Raw genomic sequence first — 26,667 nt, forward strand, 5'->3', positions numbered from 1 at the left:
CAGGGGTCAGTATTGGGGCCACTGTTGTTTGTGATATACATAAATGATCTGGAAGAGGGCATTGTTGGTCTGATCAGTAAGTTTGCAGATGGCACAAAGATTGGTGCAGTAGCAGAAAGCACAGGGGACTATCAAACAATACAGGACCATATAGATAGACTGGTGAGTTGGGCGGAGAAGTGGCAGATGGAGTTCAATCCAGGCAAATGTGAGGTGATGCATTTTGGGAAGTCTAATTCTAGAGCGAACTATATTGTAAAGAGAAGAGCCTTGGGAGAAGTTGATGAGCAGAGAGATCTGGGAGTGCAGGTCCATTGTACCCTGAAGGTTGCTGCACAGGTGGATAGAGTGGTCAAGAGGCATATGGTATGCTAGCTTCATCAGACGGGGTATTGAGTATAAGAGCTGGCGGGTAATGTTAAAGTTGTACAAGGCTTTGGTTCAGCCGCATTTAAAATTCTGTGTACAGTTCTGATTGCCACATTACCAAAAGGATGTAGATGCTTTGGAGAGGATGCAGAGAAGGTTTACGAGGATGTTGCCTGGCATGGAAGGTGCTAGCTATGAAGAGAGATTGAGTAGGTTAGGATTGTTTTCATTAAAAAAAGGAGATTGAGGGGGGACCTGATTGAGGTTTACAAAATCATAAAGGGTATAGACAGGATGGATAGAGACAAGCTTTTTCCCAGGGTGAGTGATTCAATAGCGAGAGGTCACACTTTCAAGGTGAAAGGTGGAAAGTTTAAGGGGGATACACGTGGCAAGTACTTCACACAGAGGGTGGTGGGTGCCTGGAATGCGTTGCCAGCAGAGGTGGTAGAGGCAGGCACGGTAGATTAATTTAAGGTGCATCTGGACGGATCGATGAGTAGGCGGGGAGCAGAGGGATACAGATGCTTAAGAATTGGGCGACAGGCTTTGACAGTAGATTTGGATCAGCTCAGGCTTGGAGGGCCGAAGGGCCTGTTTCTGGGCTGTAAATTTTCTTTGTTCTTTGTTCTGTTTCGGTTGACAAAGATGTATTTTGAGGGGGGTCATGGAGGTACTGATTTAGGTGGAAAGGCAGAAGGTTTTGGATGAGGAATTTTAATGGGTTGGACCTAAGTGACTCATTGACATGACAAAGACAAGTCTCATGGGATCGAGAGCTCGGGATCTGTTAAGGTCGGGTAAATTTGCAAAACATGTTCATTTCAAAAAATTATTAACTGCTTGTTAGTTATTTTCACTCAGTTTAAATATATTTATGAGAGATATTTCTGTGAGTGCCCATCCTCCTGGGTGTCAGCAAACGTTTTGGAATTCTGCTGACTAGTTATGTAGTTACACAGCATTATCCATTTTGCAACTCAAAGATGGACAGATACTGTTCAAACACCTCTCATGTGTCTGTACAGGAGACTTGGACTCACATTTTTCTGACCCAGTGACGAGAGTGTTGCTGACTGAGACCTGACTACAACAAGTGCCTCATTCCTTGGTGGGATGTTACTGTTCATGTTTCTCTTGTTTATGGGAGTCTATCCTGCAGTATGATGAGAGTTGGTCCAACATGATCCAGGTAAAACATTTTCTACTCTATCCTGTCCTCTTCTTCCAAAGACCTGGGCTACTGTTCCAAGAATGACTCTCTTGGCGGCACGGTGACACAGTGGTTAGCACTGCTGCCTTACAGCGCCAGAGACCTGGATTCAATTCCCGCCTCAGGTGACTCTCTGTGTGGAGTTTGCACGTTCTCCCTGTGTCTGCATGGGTTTCCTGTGGGTGCTCTGGTTTCCTCCAACAATCCAAAAATGTGTAGGTTAGGTGAATTGGTTGTGCTAAATTGCCTGTAGTGTTAGATGTAGGGGAATGGGTCTGGGTGGGTTGTGCTTCGGCAGGTCAGTGTGGACTTGTTTCCACACTGTAAGTAATCTAATCAAAATTGGAGACTTATTCCTGTTGAGGTACATTTGTAGTTACCAGCAGCCTACTTAACCATGGAATGGAAATGGTTACATCTTTGATGGGGACTCCGACTTCACTCTGAGTTAAATGTCTTGAGCTTCATCTCAGAAGCAGTCCATATTCTCCACAGTAATTTGCTTTTACGAACTCCTTCAACAAGGTAAGGGACCACTGTGACAATCCCGTCACATTAACAAGGTTATTTTGTCCTTGGGCTTTTTCCAAGAGATGTTGTAAAGGAAGAGGTGCCGAAATGTCTGGAAATGTGCATATTGACAATGGCAGGGGAGTTGAGAGTGCGGTGCTGGAAAAGTGCAGCAGGTCAGGCAGCCTCCAAGGAGCAGGAGAGTCGACGTTTCAGGCATAAGCCTTTCCTGATGAAGGGCCTATGCCTGAAACGTCGATTTTCCTGCCCTCGGATGCTGCCTGACCTGCTGTGCTTTTCCAGCACCACACTTTCGACTCTGATCTCCAGCATCTGCAGTCCTCACTTTCTCCCAGTGGTAGGGAAGTGGTCAGTTCTCCCAGTTCAAGTTATTTTTCTGGATTGGGTTAGCTGTAACAATATAAAATAAAGTGTACAATATAGAGGGCAGCAAAGAAAAGCAAAGAGACCTACATTGTAGGGACCAGACCCTTTGGGTCGTCCCCAACTCGTCCACGCTGACCAGACATCTTAAATTAATCTTTTCCCATTTGCCAGCATTTGACACATTATCCCTCTAAACCCTTCCTATTCATATACCTACCCAGATGCCTTTTAAATGTTGTAATTGCACAATCTCCACTATCTCCTCTGCCAGTTAATTCCATATATGTAACACCTTCAGCATGAAAATGCTGCCCCTTAGGTCCCTTTTAAACCTTTTCCCTCTCACCTCAAACCTATGCCCACTGGTTTGGTTTCCTTGGTTGTTATGGTGTCAGATGGGTACCTCAAATTGTCAAGCTCCATGGTGAGAAGGATGAACTGTGTACTATACCAAGATGGCATGCACCAGATGGACACTGCATAAAGATGGCACGATATCAGATGGATACTATACAAAGATGGAACTGTATTTGGTGGATAGTGTACCATGATAGAACTGAACCAGGCGGACCCTATAATGGGGGGGGGGGGGGACAGTGTAACAGGTGGGATCGATATTGGGAGGGGAGTTTACCAGATATGCACTGCACTGTGATGTGTTGTATATTTGGTAGGAGCTTTGGCAGACATGCACTTCATCGGGAGTGCCTTTTATTGGATGGACACTATATCAATTGGCACTGTATTGAGTGGGTGCTACTCCTGGCCAGTATTACATCAGGTGGATTCTAAAGCAGGCACGTGTCTTACCAGCTGGGTACTCTCCCAGGTGAATTCCTCTTGTGGTATATAACCCAGAGTGGCATCAAGTGGTGAATGAGATATGCAGTCTCCACATTCTGTGATGCCTCAATTGTTTTGTGTGAGCCTACATTCTTCAGTTGGGGGTTCTGTTGTCTCCAGGACAATGTGTGGATCCATCGGCAGAATCATTTCCAAAAGCTTTCCCACTGATTCCCTGTGTCCAGCTCAGTATTTAAAAGAAATTGATGCCAGGATATAGTCACCAGTTGCAAAGGTAGTGTTTGTGATCTCTGTTCCCCCTATCCCCTGAGGATACATAGGGACAAGATTTATTCACCCATGATCAAATGGTGGAGTGGACTCAATGGGCCAAATAGCCTAATTCTGCTCTCATTCTGATGAGCTTATGGAAAATAAGTTATAATAGATAGTGAAATTAGATGCTATTACCAGGACATTGGTTAGGACACTTTTGGAATACTGCAATTCTGGTCTCCCTGCTATAGGAAAAGTATTGTGATACTTGGAAGGGTTCAGAAAAGACTTACAAGAATATTGATTAGATTACTTACAGTGTGGAAACAGGCCCTTCGGCCCAACAAGTCCACACTGACCCGCCGAAGCGCAACCCACCCATACCCCTACATTTACCCCTTTACCTAACACTACGGGCAATTTAGGATGGCCAATTCACCTGACCTGCACATCTTTGGACTGTGGGAGGAAACCGGAGCACCCGGAGGAAACCCACGCAGACACGGGGAGAACGTGCAAACTCCACACAGTCAGTCGCCTGAGGCGGGAATTGAACCCGGGTCTCTGGCGCTGTGAGGCAACAGTGCTAACCACTGTGCCACCGTGCCGCCCACAATATTGCCAGGGTTGGAGAGTTTGAACTATAGTGAGAGGCTGAATAGGGTTGGGCTATTTTCCCCGGAGCATTGGAGGCTGAGGGGTAACCTTCTAAAATCAAGAGGGGCATGGAGAGGCCAAGGCCTTTCCCCAGGGTAGGGGGAGTCCAAAACTGGAGGGAACAGGTTTAAGGTGAGAGGGGAAGGATTTAAAAGGCACCTAAGGGGCAACCTTTTCACGCAGAAGGTTTTTAGATTAAATTAGATTCCCTACTGTGTGGAAACAGGCCCTTCAGCCCAACAAAAGGTGTTGCATGTGTGGAATGAGCTGCCAGAGGAAGTGATGGAGGCGGGTACAATTGCAACATTTAAAAGGCATCCAAATGGGTATATGAATAAGAAGGTTTTCGAGGGATATGGACCAAACGCTGGCAAATGGAACGAGATGACTTGAGGATATCTGGTCAGCAAGGAAAAGTTGGATGAAAGGGCCTGTTTCCGTGCTGGACATCTCGTGACTTTATGAAGAGGAGATCTATGAGAGTGGGGCAAGGGGCATTCACTGTGCAGAGTTCAATGGTAGACATTGATCCCTTGGAATTTGTAACCACAAAAATACAGCTGTGATCCCATTTGAGGTCCTGACCCTTTACCCTGGGGCTAGATTATACTTTGAAATGCCTGAACCATGGACTTGAACTCACAACTCCTTGACTCAGCAGTAAGAGTGTCACTGAGTGAGTCTGAGCAACAAGTGCACCCTCACTCATTAGGCTGTTTCTGGTGGGGGTTGTTGGAGTCTACACTCTTGTGCGATTATAGCTGCTGGAACATGAACCAAGTCAGAAATTTTCCTCTTTTTCCCTATCCTCCTCTTCCAAAGGGTGTAGGTTTGCTCGCTGAGCTGTAGGTTTGATATCCAGACGTTTCATTACCTGGCTAGGTAACATCATCAGTGGTGACCTCCAAGTGAAGCGAAGCTGTTGTCTCCTGCTTTCTATTTATATCTTTCTCCTGATGGGGTTCCTGGGGTTTGTGGTGATGTCATTTCCTGTTCACTTTCTGAGGGGTTGATAGATGGCATCTAGTTCTATGTGTTTGTCTATGGCATTGTGGTTGGAGTGCCAGGCCTCTAGGAATTCTCTGGCATGTCTTTGCTTAGCCTGTCCCAGGATAGATGTGTTGTCCCAAACCAAAAATCTGGGTTCACTACGTGGATGACACCTTTGTCATCACAAAATGAAACAAGATAGAAGAGACATTTAACATCATCAACAACACCCTCACAGGCATAAAGTTCACCAAGGAGGAAGAAACCGACAACAAACTCACATTCCTGGACGTCACAGTAGAAAGAAAGGACAAGGGAGAACTACAAACCTGCGCACACAGAAAACCGACAAACACTGACCAAATACTTAACTACACCAGTAACTATCCCAACACACACACACAAAGCTGTATCAGAACACTATTCCAATGAGCCACCTCACGCTGCAGCACAGACGAACTTCAGAAAACAGAGGAGAACCACCTATACGACGTATTCAAGAAGAACGGATACTCAAAAAATATAGTCCGCAGATTCCTCAAGAACAAACCACGACAAGCAGACCAAACACAGCCAGAAACCCTAACCACCTTACCATACATCAAAGAAGTTTCAGAAATGACAGCCAGACTAATGAGACCCCTCGGAATCCTAGTAGCACACAAACCCACCAACACTCTCAAACAAAAACTAACAAACTTAAAAGACCCAGTACAACCCATGGACAAAACCAACGTCATCTACAAAATTCCATGCAAGGACTGCCACAAACACTACGTAGGACAAACAGGAAGAAAGTTAGCCACCAGGATACACAAACACCAGCTAGCCACAAAAAGACACAACCCCCTCTCCCTCATAGCCCTACACACGGAGGAAAAAAACCACCATTTCGACTGGGACAACACATCTATCCTGGGACAGGCTAAGCAAAGACATACCAGAGAATTCCTAGAGGCCTGGCACTCCAATCACAACGCCATAAACAAACACATAGATCTAGATACCATCTATCAACCCCTCAGAAAATGAACAGGAAATGACATTACCACAACCCCCAGGAACTCCATCCAGGACAAATATATAAATAGAAAGCAGGAGACAACAGCTTCACTTCACTTGGAGGCCACCACTGATGATGTTACCTAGCCAGGTAATGAAATGTCTGAATATCAAACCTACAGCTCAGCGAGCAAACCTACACCCTAAACCTCAACCTGAGCTACATACAAACCTTCACAAATCTTCCAAAGGCCTGGCGACTGTTCTAAAAATATCAGTGAGGAAGATAGATTGAAGAATTTGAGACTTATCTACTTGGAGAAAACAAGGCTAACAGCAGATCAGATAAACTATTCTTACATTTTGAGAGATCGGGATAATCAGGAGAAAATGGTAAGATTTTGGATTTAGATATTACTGTGACGTGTACTCAAGTACAGGAGTACAGAGAAAAGTGTACCATGTTGCCACACACAGCACCAGCTTAGATACCAAGGTACCCAGATACAAAAAACTCAGGTACAAAGTAATAAAAGAAACGGAGTTAAACAGCTAAGTATTAAAATCATAGAATAAGAAAAGTAAAGAAATAAGGTAATAGTTAACATTAAAGTCTTTCTTAATTTAAACTAGAAACATAAAGGAGTTAAATTAAAAGTTCAGTAGTCTTTAATGAGTCCTCTGCTTCACTTGTTCGCTGGGAGACCTCAGCTGCCTGTTCTCGATGATGCCATAGACACCGGGGGGGGGGCCTCTGTTGCTGCTCGCTCTTCCCCCGCTGGACTGCGATGTCATCGTGGCTACCGCTGCTGAAGCTGCACCCCACCCGACCTCCAATTCCGCCCCCCCTACCCCGGTGCTTCTGGAACATTCCGAGGCAGGACACCAAGAGACCGGGCTGAGAGACTGCCACAAGCCATCGAGAGACTGCGCCGAGACACTGCTATGAGCCACAAGAGACTGAGCCAAGAGACTGGGCCGAGGAACTGCAACGAGCCATGAGAGACTGGGCCGAGAGACCAGGCTGAGAAACCGCCACAAGTCATTGAAAGGCTGGACCAAGGCGCCACCATGAGCCATAAGAGACTGGGCCAAGAGACCGGGCCAAGAGATCGGGCCGAGAGACCAGGCTGAGACACCACCTCGAGCCACAAGAGACTGGGCCGAGAGACTGGGATAAAACACTGCCACAAGCCATCAAAAGAACAGACTGAGGCACTGCCATGAACCAGGGCTGAGAGACCAGGCTGAGACACCACCTCGAGCCACAAGAGACTGGGCCGAGAGACTGGGATAAAACACTGCCACAAGCCATCAAAAGAACAGACTGAGGCACTGCCATGAACCAGGGCTGAGAGACTAGGCTGAGACACCATCACGAGCCATGAGAGACCGGGTTTAGAGATAGGCAGAGACCACTATGAGCCACCGAGAGACCGGGCTGAGACACCGGGCTGAGAGACTGGGCCGAGAGACTGGTCTGAGAGACTGGATTGAGAGACCGGGCTGAGAGACTGGTCCGGGAGACTGGGCTGAGAGACTGGGTCGAGAGACTGGTCCGAGAGACCGGACTGGGAGACTGGTCTGAGAGACCGGGCAGAGACAGTGGGCCAAGAGACCACTATGAGCAGCTGAAAGACCGAGTTGAGACACTGCCATGAGCCACAACAGACCAGGCCGAGAGACCGGACCGAGAGAGTGGGTCGAGGGACCAGGTCCAAAGACGGGGCTGAGAGACCGGACTGAGACACTGATGTGCTGCTAAGAAACCGGGAAGAAACATCAAGAGTGAGAGAAAAAAATGGGGATAACGAAGAGACAGAAACGAGCGGAGGGGAAGAGCTCCAGCTGAACCGTCCTACTCTGCCACCATCTTGAAAAGCATGTCTCACCTGGGAGAGAATCAAGAACAAGGGGGCATGGGTTGAGAATAAGGTGACGATTCGCCACAGCACACTCGCCGCTGCCGATTAGCCACTGCTGGTTCGCCACCAGCGTTTCTCCACTGTTTGATCTCTGGAGAACTATTCGTCACCGGAAATATATATATGTACTGATTGTTTTCCCTCCCGCCTGTTCTTTCATACTTCTCAGTCCCCTTTATTTATACAACAACATAGTACATATTGATAAAAAAAGAGGTGAAATAAATATGATTTTATTGGTTTATACATAAAAACGAGTTACAAACACTTGCGGTGGCGAAGCGTCCTCGGCGGTGAAAGGGCAGCAGCTAATCGGCGGCGGTGAATGGTCCCATCCCGGAAAATAATTCGTAAAAGAGGCAAAGAGATGTGAGGAGTAATATTTACTTGCATGTATTTAGTGTCTGGAATTCTGCTGGATGCCAGTTTGATCCTGGCTTTCAAAAGGAAATTAGATGGTTATTTGAAAAGAAGAATGTGCAGGGTCATGGGGAAAAAGCAGGAGAAAGGCAGTAACGAGAGATGCTGTACAGATCTGCATACGTCGGTCATTTGGTCAATGGCCTGTCTCTCCTGCCTTAGTTTCCCTGCAATTCAACTACTTCGGTATTAACATGGTTGTGGGTATGTTCGCTGAGCTGGGAAGTTGATTTGCAGATGTTTCGTTCCCCAGCCTAGGTGCCATCTTCAGGGCTTTGGAGCCTCCTGTGAAGTGCTGCTGTTTTGTGTCTTATTGAGTTTACGCAAATCTGGAACTTCAATATTAGGGTGGAGGATGCCATCTAATGGCTGCTACATAGAATGGCACCATGACCAAAATGAATGATCAGAATTAACTCAGATCATTCAGATTCCTGCTCGGTTCCATTCCAATTTTCCCTTTAACCTTGTCATTTAACACCTCTTATTTGCTTGCATTAACATCTCATTGGTACATAATTTTGAGTCATTGATACACAGTTTCTCATTCTCCCATATGTTGGATAGAGACTAGATGGTGACAACTCCATGGTTAATCCACCTAACCTTAACATCCCTGGACACAATTTATCTGCATGTCTTTGGACTGTGGGAGGAAACCAGACCACCCATAGGTGCCCCACACAGACATGGGGAGAATATGCAAACTCTACATAAACAGTTAGCGAGGTTGGAATTGAACATGGGTCCCTAGTGCTGTGAGGCAGTAGTGCTAACCACTGAGTCACCGTGGCACCCACACCACAGCTTTTAAATAGCACCACTGACCATTGACTCAGAAGTCCACTGTGCTCTCCATTGTGTCACACAGCCATATTGCGACACTTCCAAGTCACACTGAAGCTCTGTATGTTAATGCTGCAGTTCAGAGTGTACTGACACTTTACCTTACAATGCTGCTGCCAGGCTACACAGGGACAGGCCCCAGCACGTTCTCCAGAGCAGGGTGCACCTTGACACCCTATCGCTTGCTCTCTTACTTTCTGCTGGATTGGATGCTCGCAGCAGCTTACCTTGCCTTGCCTCCTTTGCACTTTGCCTTAGCTTTAGGCCTCGCAGTCCTGATGTCTTTGCCTTGCCGTTTGGCGCAGACACGACACTAGGCAGCTCGTTGTGGTCATCACCAATGAGCAGTCACACATTGTGCCTGGCACTGTGCCATGTCACACACTCACACACTGTTCCTATGTGCAGCAGCTGACATGCAAGCACTCTGCATGCATCCAACCAAATGGACATGGTCCAGTGACCAAGGGGAGTAGTGCCTCAGTCAGGCAAAAGGTGAGTGAGGCAACCTTTAGTCAGGGGACCTGGCACAGTAAGCTTCCAACATTCAGGGGCTGGGGCATAGTCAATCATTCGCTTGAGGGTGGTCAGAGTCAAGGGGAGGTGTGGGTGTGGGGGGCTGGGGTGGGGGGGGGGGGGGTCTCTGTATCATTACAGTCCAGAGAATGGACAACAGTCAGTCCAGCAGTTCGACTCAAGCAGTCTACCAAGTGGCCAAAGGTAAGCCGGAGAAGAGTATTGAGTTCAGTCAGAGGACCCACTGTCACCCATCAGTCAGGGCCGATGAGGGGGTCAGCCAAAGTCAGTCCTTGGGGGTCAGCTCATTGAATATCAAGGAGGGTTTATCTTTTAGCTTGCCTTTTTGGTCCATAGCTGCTCAGGGAGGCAAGTGGTACCATCACTGGATTGTTAATCCAAAGACCCAGGTCATATTCTGGGGACCATTTGCTATGGCAAATGATAGAATTTGAACTCAATAAAACAAAATTCTGGAATTAATAATCTAATGATGGCCATGAACCAATTGTCAGGAAAAACCCATTTGGTTTACTAATGTCCTTCAGGGAAGGAAACTGCCCTCCTTATCCTAAAATGTCATGGGAAGTAGGTGCAGGGCCATACATTGTGAGGCTGGGACAATGGGTGAGAGCACAATGATGCTTCCAGTTCAATATTTAATGGAGAGGTGGCATGTTGGAATATTTATGGGTTGGCATGTGTGCCATGTGTGAACCTTTACAGTGGGGTGGTGTGTATTAATATTTATACAGGCAGTGTGTGAATATATTCAGGGTTATGTATGTTTATATTTATAGGGCTAGTCTATGTGTAAATATTGGATGGTTTGTGCATGTAAGTTACAAGGCTTGTGTGTGTGTGCGTGTATGATAATTTACAGGGTTTGTGTGAAATTCACAGGGTTTGTGTTTGCGTGTGTACGCGTGAATATTTACAAGGTGTGTGTGTGAATGTGTATGAGAATTTTTTCCAGGGTTTGTGTGATATTTACAGGTTTGTGTGTGTGTGTAAGAATATTTACAGGGATTGTGTATGTATGTGTGAATATTTATAGGTTTTATGTGCATGTGTGTCTGTGTGTGCATGTGTGTGGGTGTGTGTGTCTGTGTGTGTGTCTGTGTGTGTGTCTGTGTATGTGTGTCTGTATGTGTGTGTGCCTGTATGTGTGTGTGCCTGTATGTGAGTGTCTGTGTGGCTCTGTGTCTGTGTGGCTCTGTGTGCGCATGTGTGTGTGTGTCTGTGCATGCGTGTGTGTCTGTGTATGCGTGTATGTGTGTCTGTGTGCAGGCATGTGTTTGTTTGTGTGTATGTGTGTGTGTGTGTCTGTGTGTGTGTTTCTGTGTGTGTGTGTGTGTCTGTGTGTCTCTGTGTGTGTGTGTGTCTGTGTGTGTGTTTATTTTCCGGGGATTGTCTTCCAGAACATGAAAGGGCCTGCTGCTGAAATGCCCACACTAAGTTTCATTTTCCTGTTTGACTTTATCGGAATGGAAACTGAAACTAAAGTTGAATCTTTGCTGTGAGTTCAGTTTCCAAGGTGTGGTTAAGGCATTACATCATTGTTGAAAACAAATCTCTCCAGTACATTGCTGTATGTCTGTGGTCGAGTTTGCTTCACACTGGTGGTGCTTTTGTTTGACATTTGAATTATTTTGGGAGAGACCACGTCACATCTCTTGGTGAGAACAGTCTGTGGTTCCTGTTTTAAGAACTGCGTGGAGTACAAATTGAATCTTTTAGACATAGCCAGCAGGACACTTTCAGGGGTGAGTATTCGGGTATAATCTTTGTATGAGATTTCATGAGGCTTCACTGGAGATGTTAAGTGAAAATCTCAGGTGATTTGGGGGAATGGCTGATGGCTTAATGTGACAGAGCAGTCTTGGTCCATTTCATTCAGACCATAGAGTTATAGAGATATCCAGCGTGGATACAGACCCTTCGGTCCAATTCATTCATGCTGACCAGATATCCTAACCCAATCTTGTCCCATTTGCCAGCACTTGGCACATATCCCTCCAAACCCTTCCTATTCAGACATCCATCCAGACACCTTTTAAATGTTGCAATTGTACCAGCCTCCACCACTTCCTCTGGCAGCTCATTCCACACACACATCACCCTTTGCATGAAAAAGCTGCCCCTTAGGTCTCTTTTATATCTTTCCCCTCTCTCACTAAACCTATGCCCTCTAGCTCAGTCCCCCACCCCAGGGAAGAGACTTTGTCTATTTGTCCTATCCATGACCCTCTATAAATCTCTATGAGGTCACCCCTCAGCTCCGATGCTCCAGGGAAAACAGCCCCAGCCTCTCCCTATAGCTCAAATCCTCCAACTTTGGCAACATCCTTGTATACGATGGGCTGAAGGGCCTTTTTCCATGCTGCAGAACCCTATGACTCCACAAGGCAGCAAAATATATGAAAGAAACAATTAAGTTATTCCACCGAAGTCTGGTGGCACTGGTCTTGCTACTGATGAAGAATCTAATGGGCTCAAGCATTGCTCTGCAGTTGAAATAGAAGTGAATTTGATGAACTAAGTAAAAGAATAATCTTGCTCTCAGATATCACATCTTTCAATCTCAGGGTAGGTAGACTCAGATTACAGTCAGTAAGATACTGTTTGAAGTGTAGTCACCATTGTAACGTAGGAAACGCATCAAAGGAGAAAGTGAGGACTGCAGATGTTGGAGATCAGTCAAGAGTGTGTTGCTGAAAAAGCACAGCCGGTCACGCAGCATCCAAGGAGCAGGGGAATTGATGTTTCCTCACTCTCTCCCTGGGTCCCACCCCCCTGGGTCCCACCCCCCCGGGTCCCACCTCCCCCCTCACCTTATTAGTTTAAATCCTCCCGAGCAGCTCTAGCAAATCTCCCTGCCAGTATATTAGTCCCCTTCCAAAGCAATGCAACAGCATATAAGACAGTAATTGCTGCTCCTGGAATTTGAGGAAATCACCTCCATCACCTAAAATACCTCAAAAAAGGAACAGCCTGTGACAGCTAGAAATTCTTCCATCTTGGATTCCCAGAATCCTGTCTCTGTGATATGGAAATGCCAGCCATGGACTGGGGAGGACAATATGAAAAATCACATAACACCAGAATTTATAGTAAAAGGTCTGAACAGCAATCTAGGCTTGTTCAACATGTCGCATCAGTTGTATGACAGTTTGATCTTTTACTATAAATTCTGTGTCCTGTGATCCTGCCCCACTAGCCACCTGGCGAAGGAGCAGCGCTCCGAAAGTTTGTATTTCCAAATAAACCTATTGGTCAATAACCTGGCGCTGTGTGATTTTTAACATTTCATCATATTCATTGGTAGGATCTGGCTGTGGCTGAGCCAGTCTCTATTGCCTGATCCTGTTGCCTTTGAGAAGATAGTGGTGGCCTTCTTGAATTGCTAGTGTCCATGTGCTGTAGGTACTAATGTGGAAGAACTGGTAATGTTGATTAGCTCATCTCCTACTGAAATGTATCCCCAAGATTGGGAAGGTAAGGAGACTTGATGGTGCATGCATTATTGACGTTGTCCTGAGTACAGTAAAGGAGTTGGGATGTCATGTTGTGGCTGTAGAGGTACTTGGTTAGGCCATTTTTGGAATACTGCATTCAATTCTGATCTCCCTGCTACAGGAATGATATTATTAAACTTGAAAGGATTCAGAAAAGATTTACAAGCATGTTGCAAGGGTTGGACGGTTTGACGTCTAGGGAGGGGCTGGACAGGCTGGGGCTATTTTCGTTGGAGCATCGGAGGCCGAGAGGTGACCTTAAAGAAGTTTATAAAATCATGAGGGGCATGGATAAGGTGAATAGCAAAGATGTTTTTCCCAGGGTAGGGGAGTCCAGAACTTGAGGGCAGAAGCTTAAGGTGAGAGGGGAAAGATTTCTAAGGGACCTAAGGGGCAATATTTTCACACAGAGGGCGGTGCGTGTATGGAATCAGATCAAAGAGATGTACGGAAAGAAAACCAACCCTTCAATCCAACTTGTCCATGCCGACCAGATATCCTAAATTAATCTAGCCCCATTTATCAGCATTTTGCCCGTATCCCTCCAAACCCTTCCTATTCATATACCCATCCAGATGCCTTTCAAATGTTGCAACAGTACCAGCCTCCATCACTTCCTCTGGCACTCATTCCATACACGTATCACCCTCTGCGAGCACATATTGCCCCATTGGCCCTTTTTAAATCTTTCCCCTCTCATCTTAAACCTATGCCCTCTAGCTTTGGACTCCCCCACCTGAGGAAGAAAAAGCTTTGCTATGAACCGTATCTATGTCTGTTATGATTTTATAAATCTCTATAAGGTTAAGAAGGCACAACAGCACCTCTTCTTCCTCAGGTGACTTGGGAAATATGGCCTGTCCACAAGGACCCTTACCAACTTCGACAGATGCACCATTGAATGTGTACTGTCTGGGTGCATAATGGCCTGGAATAGCAACTGCTCTGCCCAGAACCTTAAGAAACTACAGAAGGTTGCGTGCATAGCCCAGACCATCACACAAGCCAACCTCCCATCCATGAGCATTTCTCATTGCCACTGAATGGCTGCCAATATCAACAAAACCCCTCCCACCCTGGTAATGTTCTCCTACAACCTCTCCCAAGAGGCAGAAGATACAGAAACCTGAAAACACAGACCAACAGGTTGAAGAACAGCTTCTTCCCGCTGTTATTAGACTGCTGAATGAACCTCTCTAACTCGAAACAATGTTGAACTTGTTCATGTAGGTCTTGCCTCATACATGTCCTGGGCACTGTAACCTGTATGCCTCACTCTGGCCAAGTATTCTTCACCCTATGATCTGTATGTCCTTGCTTATTATGATTTGCCTGTACTGCTTGCAAACAAAGCTTTTCACTGGAGTTAGGTACACGTGACAAGAAATCCAATCAATCAATCAATCAAATTGTTGGACTGGAAACGCACAAAATGAATGCAAATCTTTTTTAGCTTTTGTATGCACTGGGAATCTAAATTAGGCAGAAATTGAATTGCCGTGAATTTTGTCCGTTATGTACCAGTTCCTGTATCTGTCAGCCATTCGGGAGGCTGGGGAGGTTTTCCATTGGAAAATTCATCATTATATTCAAATGGAACTCCCCACATTTTGATTTTGCAAGAACATTGCCTCATTGCTGACACGAGTGTGTCTATTGCTGGTGATGCCTGAACATGGTTGATAAAGGTTTGGGGATGATTTTGAAAAGATCTTTGTTCCTGGGGTGTGTGGGGAATGCAGGCAGGGTCATGTGCCTTTAGGTGTTCATGGGACACCTCCTTAAACCAGTGGATTTCTCTGTATGAACCTGCCAGCAAAGTTACGATAGGTATGGAACCCGAGGATATTAGTTTTGTGATAGTAAGGACTCATTGATGTCTTTAAGTCAGGCTGGTGATTGTAGAGCTGGATGTGAGCAATCGTTCAAAAGGATGAGAAATTCAGGAGGCAGAGATTATTAAAGCAACCCATGGGATGGAAGGGTAAGGGAGAGGGGAGGGTTTATCATTAATAAAAGTAGAGAATGACTTGAGGACACTGGGAACACCATAGATACTATACTCCATCTACACTTCTCACTGCCTCAGAAAGACAGCTAACATCATCAAAGACCCCTCCCACCCCGATTATAATCTCTTCCAACCTCTTCCATTGGGCAGAAGATACAAAAGTTTAAACACAGATACCAACAGCTTCAATAACCGCTTCTTCCCCTCAGTTATTAGATTTCCGAATGGAGTGCTCAACTTTTAAATTTAATGTTGACCTCAGTCTTTGTGCACCTTCTCTGCAGCCATAATATTATATTCTTCGCTCTGGTCTATTATTCTAATGCATTATGTGTGGTGTGACCTGTCTGTTTTGTCTGCACGCAAAACAGAACTTTGCACTGTATCTAGGTACAACTATAACATTAAGCATCTGGATGGGTATGTGAATAGGAAGGATTTTGAGGAATTTGTGCCAAATGCTGGCAAATGAGACTAGATTAATTTATGATGTGGAGAAGCTGGTGTGGGACTGGGGTGTACAAAGTTAAAAATCACACCATACCAGATTATAGTCCAACAGGCTTTTTTGGAAATGCTAGCTTTCAGAGCGCAGCTCCTTCATCAGATGGTTTCCACAACCTTGTGATGTGTGATTTTTTGCCAGATTAATTTAGGATGTCTGGTTGGCATGGACCAAGTTGGACCAAAAGGTCTGTTTCCATGGTATACAACTCTTTGACTCTATGTTGGGCAAACCCTGGAATGCCTTTCTGAACAACATTGTGGGTCTACCTACAGCTCATAAGAACTAGGAGCAGGACCAGGCCATTTGGCCCTTTGAGCCTGCTCTCCCATTCAATAAGATCATGACGGATCTTATTGTCAGCTCCTCTTCCCCACCATCTCACCATAGCCCTTAATTCCTTTGTTGTTCAAAAAATATCTATCAGAGCTTTAAAAATGTTTTCTGAAGTTACGTCAACTACTTCATTGGGCAGGGAATTCCATAGATTCACAATCCTCAGGGTGAAGAAGCTCCTTCTCAATTCAGTCCGAAATCTGCTCCCCCTAATTTTGAGGCTATGTCCTCTTGTCCTAGTTCCACCCGCCAGTGGAAACATCCTCTCTATTTCTATCCTATCCATTCCCTTCATAATTTAATGTTTCTATAAGATGCCCCCTCATTCTTCTAAATTCCACTGAATATAATCCCAGTCTACTCAGTCTCTCCTCTTAAGCCAACCCCCTCAACTCCTGAATCAACCGAGTGAACCCCTCAGTGCCAGGACAGGCTTCCTCAAGTAAGGAGACCAAAACTGCATGGATTACTCCAGGTGTGGCCTCACCAGCACCTTGTACAGCTGCAACATAACCTCACTGCTTTTAAACTCAATCTGTTTAGCAATGACGGGCAAAATTCCATTTGCTTTCTTAATTACCTTTTTTTTCCTGCAAACCAGCCCTCAGTGATTCATGCACAAGGACACCCAGGACATGGACTGCAGCAGTTCAGTGAAACACCTCGGTTATCCGAACGTCAAATATCTGAATTTCGGATTATCCGAATATCTCAAGGTCCCGTAAAAACGTTATCCATTGTCTGAACAATCACTTATCCAAACAACGTACTCTCTGCCCGTCTTGTTGGGGTAATTGAGGTTGATCAGTACCTTGTTCTGGCTTTCTGTGCATATCCACTGACACCTTTAGCCAGTCGAACTATATCTAACTCATTCTTGAAAACATTCAATGTTTTGGCGTCAACCACTTTCTGTGATCGTGAATTCCACAGCATCACTGCTCTCTGGGTGAAGACACGTCTCCTCATCTCAGCCCTAAAGGCCACCCTCCCGCCCCGCCCCACCCCATATCCTTAGACTGTGATCCCTTGGTTCTGGACTTCCCGGTTATTGGGAAGATCCTTCCTACATTGATCCTGTCTGGTCCTGGTAGAATTGCACAGATTTCTATCAGATCTTGCCCCCTCCCCCTCTGCTGTTATAACCTGTTATCATTCAGCTTTGCTTTGAGGAGGATGACAAGTTAGAATCAGGCCAGTTTGATGTTAATTTTATTTTGATCAAATGTTTTCCAGGTTTCAACAATGCGTGATGTCATACCCCGGCTCACGACAGCGGATCAGAAACAATTGTGTGAACTTTTCGGGAAAGTGAACTTCCATTTACTTTACAAAGCGAGTGTTCACGGTTTCCGCGCTGATTGTCTCCACGACAAATGTGGGAAACAAGGACCAACAATAACTGTCGGGTACAACAAGTCGGGTTTTATTTTTGGAGGCTACAGAACAGAAGATTTTGCTGGCGGGCCTGCAGTGGATAATAAAGCTTTCCTTTTCCGACTGAACACGAATGTACCGGGAAGAAAACCGTTAAAGTTTCCTGTGAGACAAGACGCTGTGGTATTTTGTGATTACAGAAACGGTCCAAATTTCGGAAACAGTCTTTTATTTCAGGTAGATGCTGAAAAAGTTGAGTTGAGATCTGATGGCTCCTACAGTGTTACAAATAGTGCCCTATTTGGCCAAGATGAAGACCTTGTTGAACTTGAAGTTTACCGGGTGGAAGGTAAGGACATTTTAATTTAACCACCTGGGAATGGTTGAATAATCAGGAGCTTCTATACAATTCTCAGATGAAGCCAGTCTGTCAGATTTAACACTGTCTTTTTTTAAACATCTAATCACAGAACGTGGGCATCTCTGGCTTAGTCTGCATTTATTGTCCATCCAGGATTACTCAGAGATCAGTTTCAGAGTCAACACCTTGTGGGTTTGGAGTCAGATGTAGACCAGGGAATGCACCAACATTTTCCTTCCTTTAAGGACATTCATGAACCCGATGGGTCTTTTCCCTTGACCATCAATTCATGATCATCACTAGACTTTTAATTCCAGATTTATTCAAGTCACACCATTGGGGTCATTGTAGGATTCAGACCCAGGTCCCCAGAACATTAGCCAGGTCTCTGAATTAATAGTCGAGTGATTATATCATTCACTGTTTAATTTCTGCTTATACTTTAAGGTGGGATGGACCTGGTTTGTTTTCATGAAACACAGGAGGTCGAGGGGCGATCTGATAGACGTTTGTAAGATTATGAAGGGTATGGGAGAGAGTGGAAAGTATGAGGCTTTTTCCCAGAGAGGAGGGGTCAATTACTGGGGAACTCAGGTTCAAGGTGCGGGGGTGGTGGGATGTTTAAAAGAGAAGTCTTTTCGGGAAGGAATCTGCCATCCTTACCTGGTCTGGTCTACATGTGACTCCAGAGCCACAGCGATGTGGTTGACTCTTAACTGCTCTCTGGGCAATAAAGACTGGCCTAGCCAGAGCCACTCTCATTCCGTGAATTAATTACAAAATCTCCGTTCCGTAGAAGTGGCAGGGAAGGTGCATAATCTTACCTCGGCAATCAGGTTCTGGCTGGAAAGGTCCATGAGAAACTTTTCCGACCCAGCACCCATCACGATGGAGGTGGGGAGTTCATTGTTGCTGAAGCTGTCTGTACTGCCAACCACTTTAACAGCACTGCACTTTCACCCTGCCTCAGCTCATCTGCTGCCGAGATCTTTGTTTGTGCCTCTGTTACTTCCAGATTCAGCTATTCCGGTGGATTCTCGTGTGGGTCTTCCACACCATCCTCTGTAAGCTTGAGATCGTCCAACTCTCTGTCCATGTCTTAAATCATGTTCCCTTGTCACCTCCATGCACACGGTCTACATGTGACTGCTGTTCAAACAAGATCTGCATTTCAACATTCTCCACCTTGATTTGAAATCCCTCCATCACCGAGTTCCTTCCTGTCTCTATAATCTCCTCCAGCCATATAATCTTCTGAGAAATTTAGGTTCAGCTAATTCTGATCTCTTTCCAGGCATTGAGACACCTGGCTTTGCAGTGGACAGTCCAGTTTTTAGCCAGTCTGGACACTCTCTAGTACCAATGGCTTCTGAGGTGGTATTTTGGCCCTTAGTCCATGGACAGGATTTGATAACTGTCCATGCTGGAGATCAGACTCAAAAAATGTAGTGCTGGAAAAGCACAGCCAGTCAGGCAGCATCTGAGGAGCAGGAGAATCAAAGTTTTGGGCCTAAGGTCTTCATCAGGAATGTCCATGGACCTTGGTAAATCACTGGGAGTGCTGTGTGTCCGTTATGGCACAGATTCCATGAATACGGTAACATGTCATGAGCTTGGAAGTCACCTGACACCTGCTGTAAAGGTGCCTGGTCTTGATGATTGCTGATACTAGATGCCTTAGTCTTTATGCACTACCCTCATTGCTCCATCCTTGGTGACCTCTTCCCGACCTCTCTGCCCCCCACCCCCTCTCTGGCCTATCACCCTCACCTTAACCTCCTTCCACCCATCACATTCCCAACTCCCCTCCCCCAAGTCCCTCCTCCCTACTTTTTATCTTAGCCTGCTTGGCACACCCTCCTCATTCCTGAAGAAGGGCTTATGCCCGAAATGTCGATTCTCCTGCTCCTTTGATGCTGCCTGATCAGCTGTGCTTTTTCAGCAACACATGTTTAAGCTCTGGTATTCAGCATCTGCAGTCCTCACTTTCTCCATCCTTGGTAGCCCTACACACACCCATCTGAGCCCTAAACCCTGGCATTTCTTCCCTACATTTTTCCACTTTGCTTTCCTCCTTGAAGATCTTCCCTAAAATCTTCCTCTTGATCAAATTGCCAAATGTTTCATTATGTCACTTCATGTAATGCTTTCTTTCATAATTCCCAGAAAGCACAGGAGCAGAGTAGGTCATTTGGTCCAATGAGTCTGTTCTGCCGTTCACTGAGATCGTGGCCAATCTGGCTTTCATGAACTGAACTCCGTCGCCTTTTCCCCATAACCCTTGCTTCCCTTACTGATGAAAAATCTGTCTACCTCAGCCTTGAATATACTGAAGAACCCAATCTTGACGGCACTCTGTGGTAAAGAAATACCATGGGACTATAAGATATCGGACCAGGTTCCACACTCTTGGAACATATGACTTGTTCACTACATTAGATTAACTTAAATCTCACCACAATACTTACCGGATCTTCTCTCTGTTTTTCTGTGCTCTCAGTTGATCAAGACCTCTCTCTGATGTTAGTTATTAATTTCTCTTCTGTTGAATTGGTTACTGTGAGATTCTCTACCACAGAAGGTGGTGGAGTCTACATCATTGAAAATATTTAAGAACGTTTTTTCTCAAGGTCTTAAAGTCATCCAGAGATCAGGGTAGAAAGCAGGAACATGATACTGAATAGGATGATCAACCATGGTCATTTTGAATCTTAGAATCATAGAATCCCTATTTTACAGAAAGAGATCATTTGGCCCATTGGGAGTGGACAGACCCTTTGAAGAGCATCCTACCCAGACCCACCCTCCCATAACGCCCCCGTTTACCTAGGCTAATACACTTAGCACATCCCTAGACACAATGGGGCCATTTAGCTTGAATGATAGAGCAGATTCGAAGGCCAAATGGCTTACCCCTGCTCCTGTTCAGTAAACTTTTCCTGGTGCACTTTCTCAAACTCTACTCTCTTTTGTATCCTCTGCTGCTGGTGTCTCCAATTTAGTTGTTGTTTGTTGTTATCTTTTTTTTTATTTCTGTGCTTTCCAGAGATAAAAGCTCCCTGGAGGAACATAAACTGGACAAAAGAGTAAGTTATTTATTGGACATTTCTTTTCCATCAACAGGTGCAAACATAAAATTGAAATTAAAAATGAAATAAGTTAAATGTAACCCTTCAAAAACTATTTTGAAACTTTAAATATTAGTATTCTTTGCTTCTGTTTCTGTGCTGATTCTCAGAATGTTCATTAATGAAGAAGTGAGATACTGGACTTGAAACATTAACTTTGGTTCCTCTGAACAGATTCTTCTGATATAACTTCACAGAGGCCACTGTCCCGTCACCAAGTCACTCTTTACTTACACTGGTGTAGTATTTGACACTTATCCAGCTCCCTGAGAACCAGCTCTCAGAGTGAACAGAAACTCTGACACTCCTGTTTATATCTGTCAGCCAGGGCTCCCTGATTGGGACTGTTAACATGGTCCAATCAAGGAACTTATATCCATGATGTTCATCTGTCTGACCTTGTTATATCCCTCCCGCTGGAAATCTGGGAGCATAGGCCTGTTCTTTTCTTTATAGACTCTCCTTGGGGCATCTTTGCACCCAGTCTAGTTCTTCTGAGTCAGCCTTGGATATGGATAGTGTGGTCTGGATCATAGTCAGTGTCTTACACCCAGAGCATCTCAGGAGAAATTCATCCTCACCTTTAGGCAGCAAGGGCATCAAGGTTGTGATATCGTCTGTGTCTATCTCAGATTCCAAGTTTTCTTTGATTCCAGATAGAGGGGTAACCCACAGGGTTCTGACAGCCATTCTGGCTGTTCTGAGGGGCTGGGTATGTTTTGCTCCTGCCCTGTTTGCAAGTTTGCAGCTTCCATGATGTCCACGTGCTTCTTCAGGACCGCCTCACCTCCCTGAACTTTGTGTGTCACAGGACCTGACCTCGCATCGACGATGTCTCTTACCCATCCGGGGCCATTCATGTGGTTTGGCACCAAACTTTGTTCCCTGGAGTAAACTTTCTCTCTCTCGCTTAGAGGAGTCGTGTATCTGGTATTTGTATTCCTGATGCCGTTTCACCCTCACTCCCCCAGCCCCCAGGTCCAGGATTTAACCTGGTATGGAGCATTCCCCTCCCTTCCTTAGCAACTCCGCTGGAATGATCACTGGAGTTGCATGATGGGTAATTTGATATTTAAATTCCCTGTGGATAAATGATGGCCTGTTGAATGTGACTAACAGTTCCGAGAGCTCATGTATTGCAGAATATATTTGCAGCTTTTCTATTACTGTTTTGTGTTTGATGAATGAACTTTACGCATATCTGACCACTTTGAGTGGGTGTCCACACATTGAGCCCATGAAAGGACCGACATAGTTGCCATGTAACCGAGTCCAGGGTTTACCCGGCCATTCCCACCAATGTGGGGGAGCTGCTGGCAGTAATTTCTGTCCTTGTTGGCACTCCAGGCATTGCCCCACCAACACAGCCATGGTGGCATCCAATCCTGGCCACTAGACATACCTCTCACCAGCATCTTCATTTTGGATGTCTCTGGATGACCCTGGTGGAGGTCAGCCAGTACCTTTGCTCGGGACAATCACTCTTGCTCCCCCAAAATAAAATGCCATCCTCTACGGTGACCTGGTCTCGCCAGGTCCAGAAAGGTTTTGTTTCTGGTTGTGATTGCCGTGTTGTTTCCCACATCATCACTGACTGTTTCAGTTTTGCCAGGACCAGATCCTTTTGCGTCCACAGTCTGATTTTGTCAGCAGTGAGCAGAAGGGTGTCCAGAAAGTTTAAACTCAGAGCTGCCTCTTCCAGGGGAGGCACCATTGGTGGTGTACCTGCCAGCTGGAGGTGGCTCAAGGCATCCCCATTTGCTACTTGGCCTCCCGGACGGTGTTCCAACTTGTAATTGTAATCCATTGCTGGATTTACCATGATGCTTTAGGCAGCACAGCCTTATCCTCTTTGAGTAGCTGTCGCCGTAGGGTTTGTGGTCTGTCACTATTACAGATATACGCCAATGGGTGGCATAGTGGCTCAGTGGTTAGCACTGCTGCCTCACAGCACCAGGGTCCTGGGTCGATTCCCACCTGTGTGTGTGGAGTTTGCACATTCTCCCCGTGTCTGCATGGGTTCCCTCCGGGTGCTCCAGTTTCCTCCCATAGTCCAAAGATGTGCAGGTCAGGTGAATTGGCAATGCTAAATTGGCCCCAGTGTTAGGTGTGTTAGTCAGGGGTAAATATAGGGTTGGGGAATGGGTTTGGGTGGGCGGTATGGACTTGTTGGGTTGAAGTGCCTGTTTCCACACTGTAGAGAATCTAATCTAATAGGTATTGTTGGAACTTTTCTCACACCAAAGATGGCCGCCAAACCTTCCTTCACTATCTGTGCGTATTTGCTCTCTGCATCGGCCAAGTCCAGGAAGCAATTCTGAGAAGTGCTCCTCTCTATTGTGCCAACTGTGAGCCAACACTACCCCAATACCGTATGGGGAGGCATCGCATGTCAGCACCACATCTCGCTTGGGAGCACAGTGCGTCAACACTTTTCATGATGATATTGCTTCTTCACTTTCCTGAAGGCTATGCCTTTGCTCCAAGATCATTTCCAATGCTGACCCTTTCTCATTAGCAAATGTAAGGGTGCCAGGGTGGAGGTGAGGTTAGGGATGAATTTTCCACAATAAATTACCATTCCAAGGAAAGATCTAATCTCTGATACAGCTGTGGGAGCCAAGACACCCTTTTATTGCCTTCTCTTTATCTTCTAATGGATGCAACTCAGTCTTGTTGACCCCGTAGCCCAACAAGTCCATTGGGCTGCCTGGTACACACATTTTCCATTCTAAGGCATACTTCCAAAAGACTATGTCCATGTTCTCTGTTATTAGCACATCATCCTGATAAATGGTGACCTGGGGTAGACATTGTGAAATGTTCTCTATCATCCACTGAAAAGCAGCAGGGGCTGACGATACCCCAGGTGGCAGTTTCATAGATTGGTACAAACCCTACCGGTACTAATTGTAATTTACTTCAGAAAATCATCATCTAATCGCAATTGCAGGTACACATGGCTCATGTCCACCTTTGTGAAGGATAGCCACCCACCCACCCACTCCCCAAGCTTTGTATAGAAATCCTCTTTGTGAGGCATTGGGTACTTACACCATTTACCACATTCTCCAATGATAAAGCCAGTTGTAGTGCCTGTTTAAAGTCCAGTTGGGCTTATGTTCATAGGCACTTTCACATTGTTACATCATTAATCCCAGATACCAAACAGTCTCTCAGCATCTCATTAAGGTTAGACCAAAGTCACATGCCCCTGCCAGTCATCTTGAACTCATCAAACATCCCATATGGATTCTCTTGGTTATCGAATTGCTGAATAAAATCAATAGCATCTCAGAATTAGAGGCTTGGGGTTTTAATATTCATTAGCCAAATCTGTTAATTCTTGAAAGGTCTTCATATCTGGTGCCTCGGAATAAGTTAGGCTTCTAATAACTTAAAAGGTTGCGGGTCTACAAGCTGTCAGGAGAATTAGTCATTGCTTTTCATCTGCCCCAATGTCATTTGCCCCCAAAATAACATCGTTTTCACATATTGGGCCCAGTCTTCAATGGCAGGATCAAATGAGTCAAGCTTCCCAAATAACAGCATGATGCCAGAAATGCTTACCCCAACTCAAATATGACTGTTATGAGCAAATTTATTCAGGAACATATTTTTCTTCTTTCGCTGCCATGAATTAACTTCACGGAGGCCAGTATCCCATCACCAAGTCACTCTTTATTTACATGTGCATTGTATTTGACACTGGTCTGGCTTCCTCAGAGGTTGCTCTCAGAGTGAACAGAACATCTGACATTCCTGCTCATCATATCTATGAGGTCCATCTGACTGACCTCATTACAAGCGCCACACTTTCAAATCTGCAGGGTTTCTTAAATATGTTCTGTTTGTTTCAGATTTCCAGCATCTGCAGTATTTTACTTGTATTCAAGTATAATAGATGTTCAGGTTGAAGTGAATTATTGTTCAGGTTACCTTTGTTGCTTCCTCCCTTCCTCTTGTGAAGGTACAATTCCACAATATCAGTGAACACCACCTTACCACCACCTTAATCTGTGAGGCCAGGCTGTAGATTCAACTTTCACCAATTCCTCAACAAAGCAAATGAAGTCGAGGACATTCAGAGTTCAATCTAACCCAGAGTGCACCCCCTTCCAATATTTCCAGGTTCAAGTAATGCATGTAGCATGAAATATTTCCATGTAGATTCCATTCAACATTGAGAAGTTTGCTGCAGATTGGAACCCTTTCTAGATTAACAACATCCTTCCAATATCAGGGTGACCAAAATTGTATGCAGTATTCCAAAAGTGGCCTCAGCAATGTCCAGTACAACCATATCATGACATTCCAACTTCTACACTCAATGATCTGACACTGAAAGCAAGAGTGCCAAACACATTTCTTCATCACCGTGTCTACCTGTGACTCCACTTTCAGGGAACAATATACCTGTAGCCCTAGGACCCCTGTTCAACAACATTCCCCAGAGTCCTACCATTAACTATGCAAGTCCAGTCCTTGTTTGTTTTACCAAAATACAACACCTCACATTTATCAAAATTAAACTCCATTTGCCACTTTTCAGCCTATTGGCCCAATTGATTAATATCTCATGGTAAATTTAGACAACCTTCTTCAGAGTCCACTATATCACCAATTTTCGTGTCATTCATCAACTTACTATCAACGCGTCCTTTATTCGCATCTGATTTATTTTTATAAACTACAAACAAGAGTGGGTCCAGAACCAATCCTTGTGGCACACCGCTGGTCACAGGTCTCCAATCCAAAAAACAGCTGTCTATCACCATCACCATTTCCTGATGAAGGACTTTTGCCCGAAACATCAATTTTCCTGCACCATGGATGCTGCCCTACCTGCTGTGCTTTTTCAGTACCACACTCTCGACTCTAATCTGCAGTCCTCAATTTTGCCTGCCTATCACCAACCTCTATCTTCTGCCATCAATTAGTAATTATGGAAACAGAGCCTTGAGTCCAAATCATCCATGCCGACGCGATATCCTAAATAAATCTAGCCCCATTTGCCAGTATTTGGCCCAAATCCCTCTTAGTGGGCGGCATGGTGGCACAGTGGTTAGCACTGCTGCCTCACAGTGCCAGAGACCCGGGTTCAATTCCCGCCTCAGGCGACTCTCTGTGTGGAGTTTGCACATTCTCCCCGTGTCTGCGTGGGTTTCCTCCGGGTGCTCCGGTTTCCTCCCACAATCCAAAAATGTGCAAGTTAGGTGAATTGGCCATGCTAAATTGCCCATAGTGTTAGGTGAAGGGGTAAATGTAGGACAACGGGTCTGGGTGGGTTATGCTTCGGCGGGTCGGTGTGGACTTGTTGGGCTAAAGGGCCTAATTCAACACTGTAAGTAATCTAATCTAATTAAACCCTTCCTATTCATTTACCCTTTTCAATGTTGTCATTGTACCAGCCTCCACCACTACCTCTTGCAATTCATTCCATACACTCACTACCCTCTGCATGAAAGAATTGCCCCTTAGGTGCCTTTTTAATCTTTCCCTCTCACCTTATACCTATGCCCTCTAGGTTTGGGCTC

At 45.4% G+C, this 26,667-nt stretch overlaps 1 protein-coding gene across 1 annotated transcript in view; it reads left to right on the forward strand.

The window, feature by feature from the left end:
- The first annotated feature begins 11,538 nt into the window (after positions 1 to 11,538).
- Positions 11,539 to 26,667, forward strand: part of LOC140480119 (interferon-induced protein 44-like) — a 29,838-nt gene continuing 14,709 nt past the window's right edge. Inside the window, exons 1-3 of the mRNA XM_072574786.1 lie at positions 11,539 to 11,660; positions 17,501 to 17,990; positions 21,049 to 21,088. Coding sequence (XP_072430887.1) covers positions 17,510 to 17,990; positions 21,049 to 21,088 — 521 coding nt within the window. The 5' untranslated portion in view covers positions 11,539 to 11,660; positions 17,501 to 17,509. The remainder of the gene's footprint in view (positions 11,661 to 17,500; positions 17,991 to 21,048; positions 21,089 to 26,667) is intronic.

This window comes from Chiloscyllium punctatum, chromosome 7 (assembly GCF_047496795.1).
Source record: "Chiloscyllium punctatum isolate Juve2018m chromosome 7, sChiPun1.3, whole genome shotgun sequence".
Taxonomy (NCBI): domain Eukaryota; kingdom Metazoa; phylum Chordata; class Chondrichthyes; order Orectolobiformes; family Hemiscylliidae; genus Chiloscyllium; species Chiloscyllium punctatum.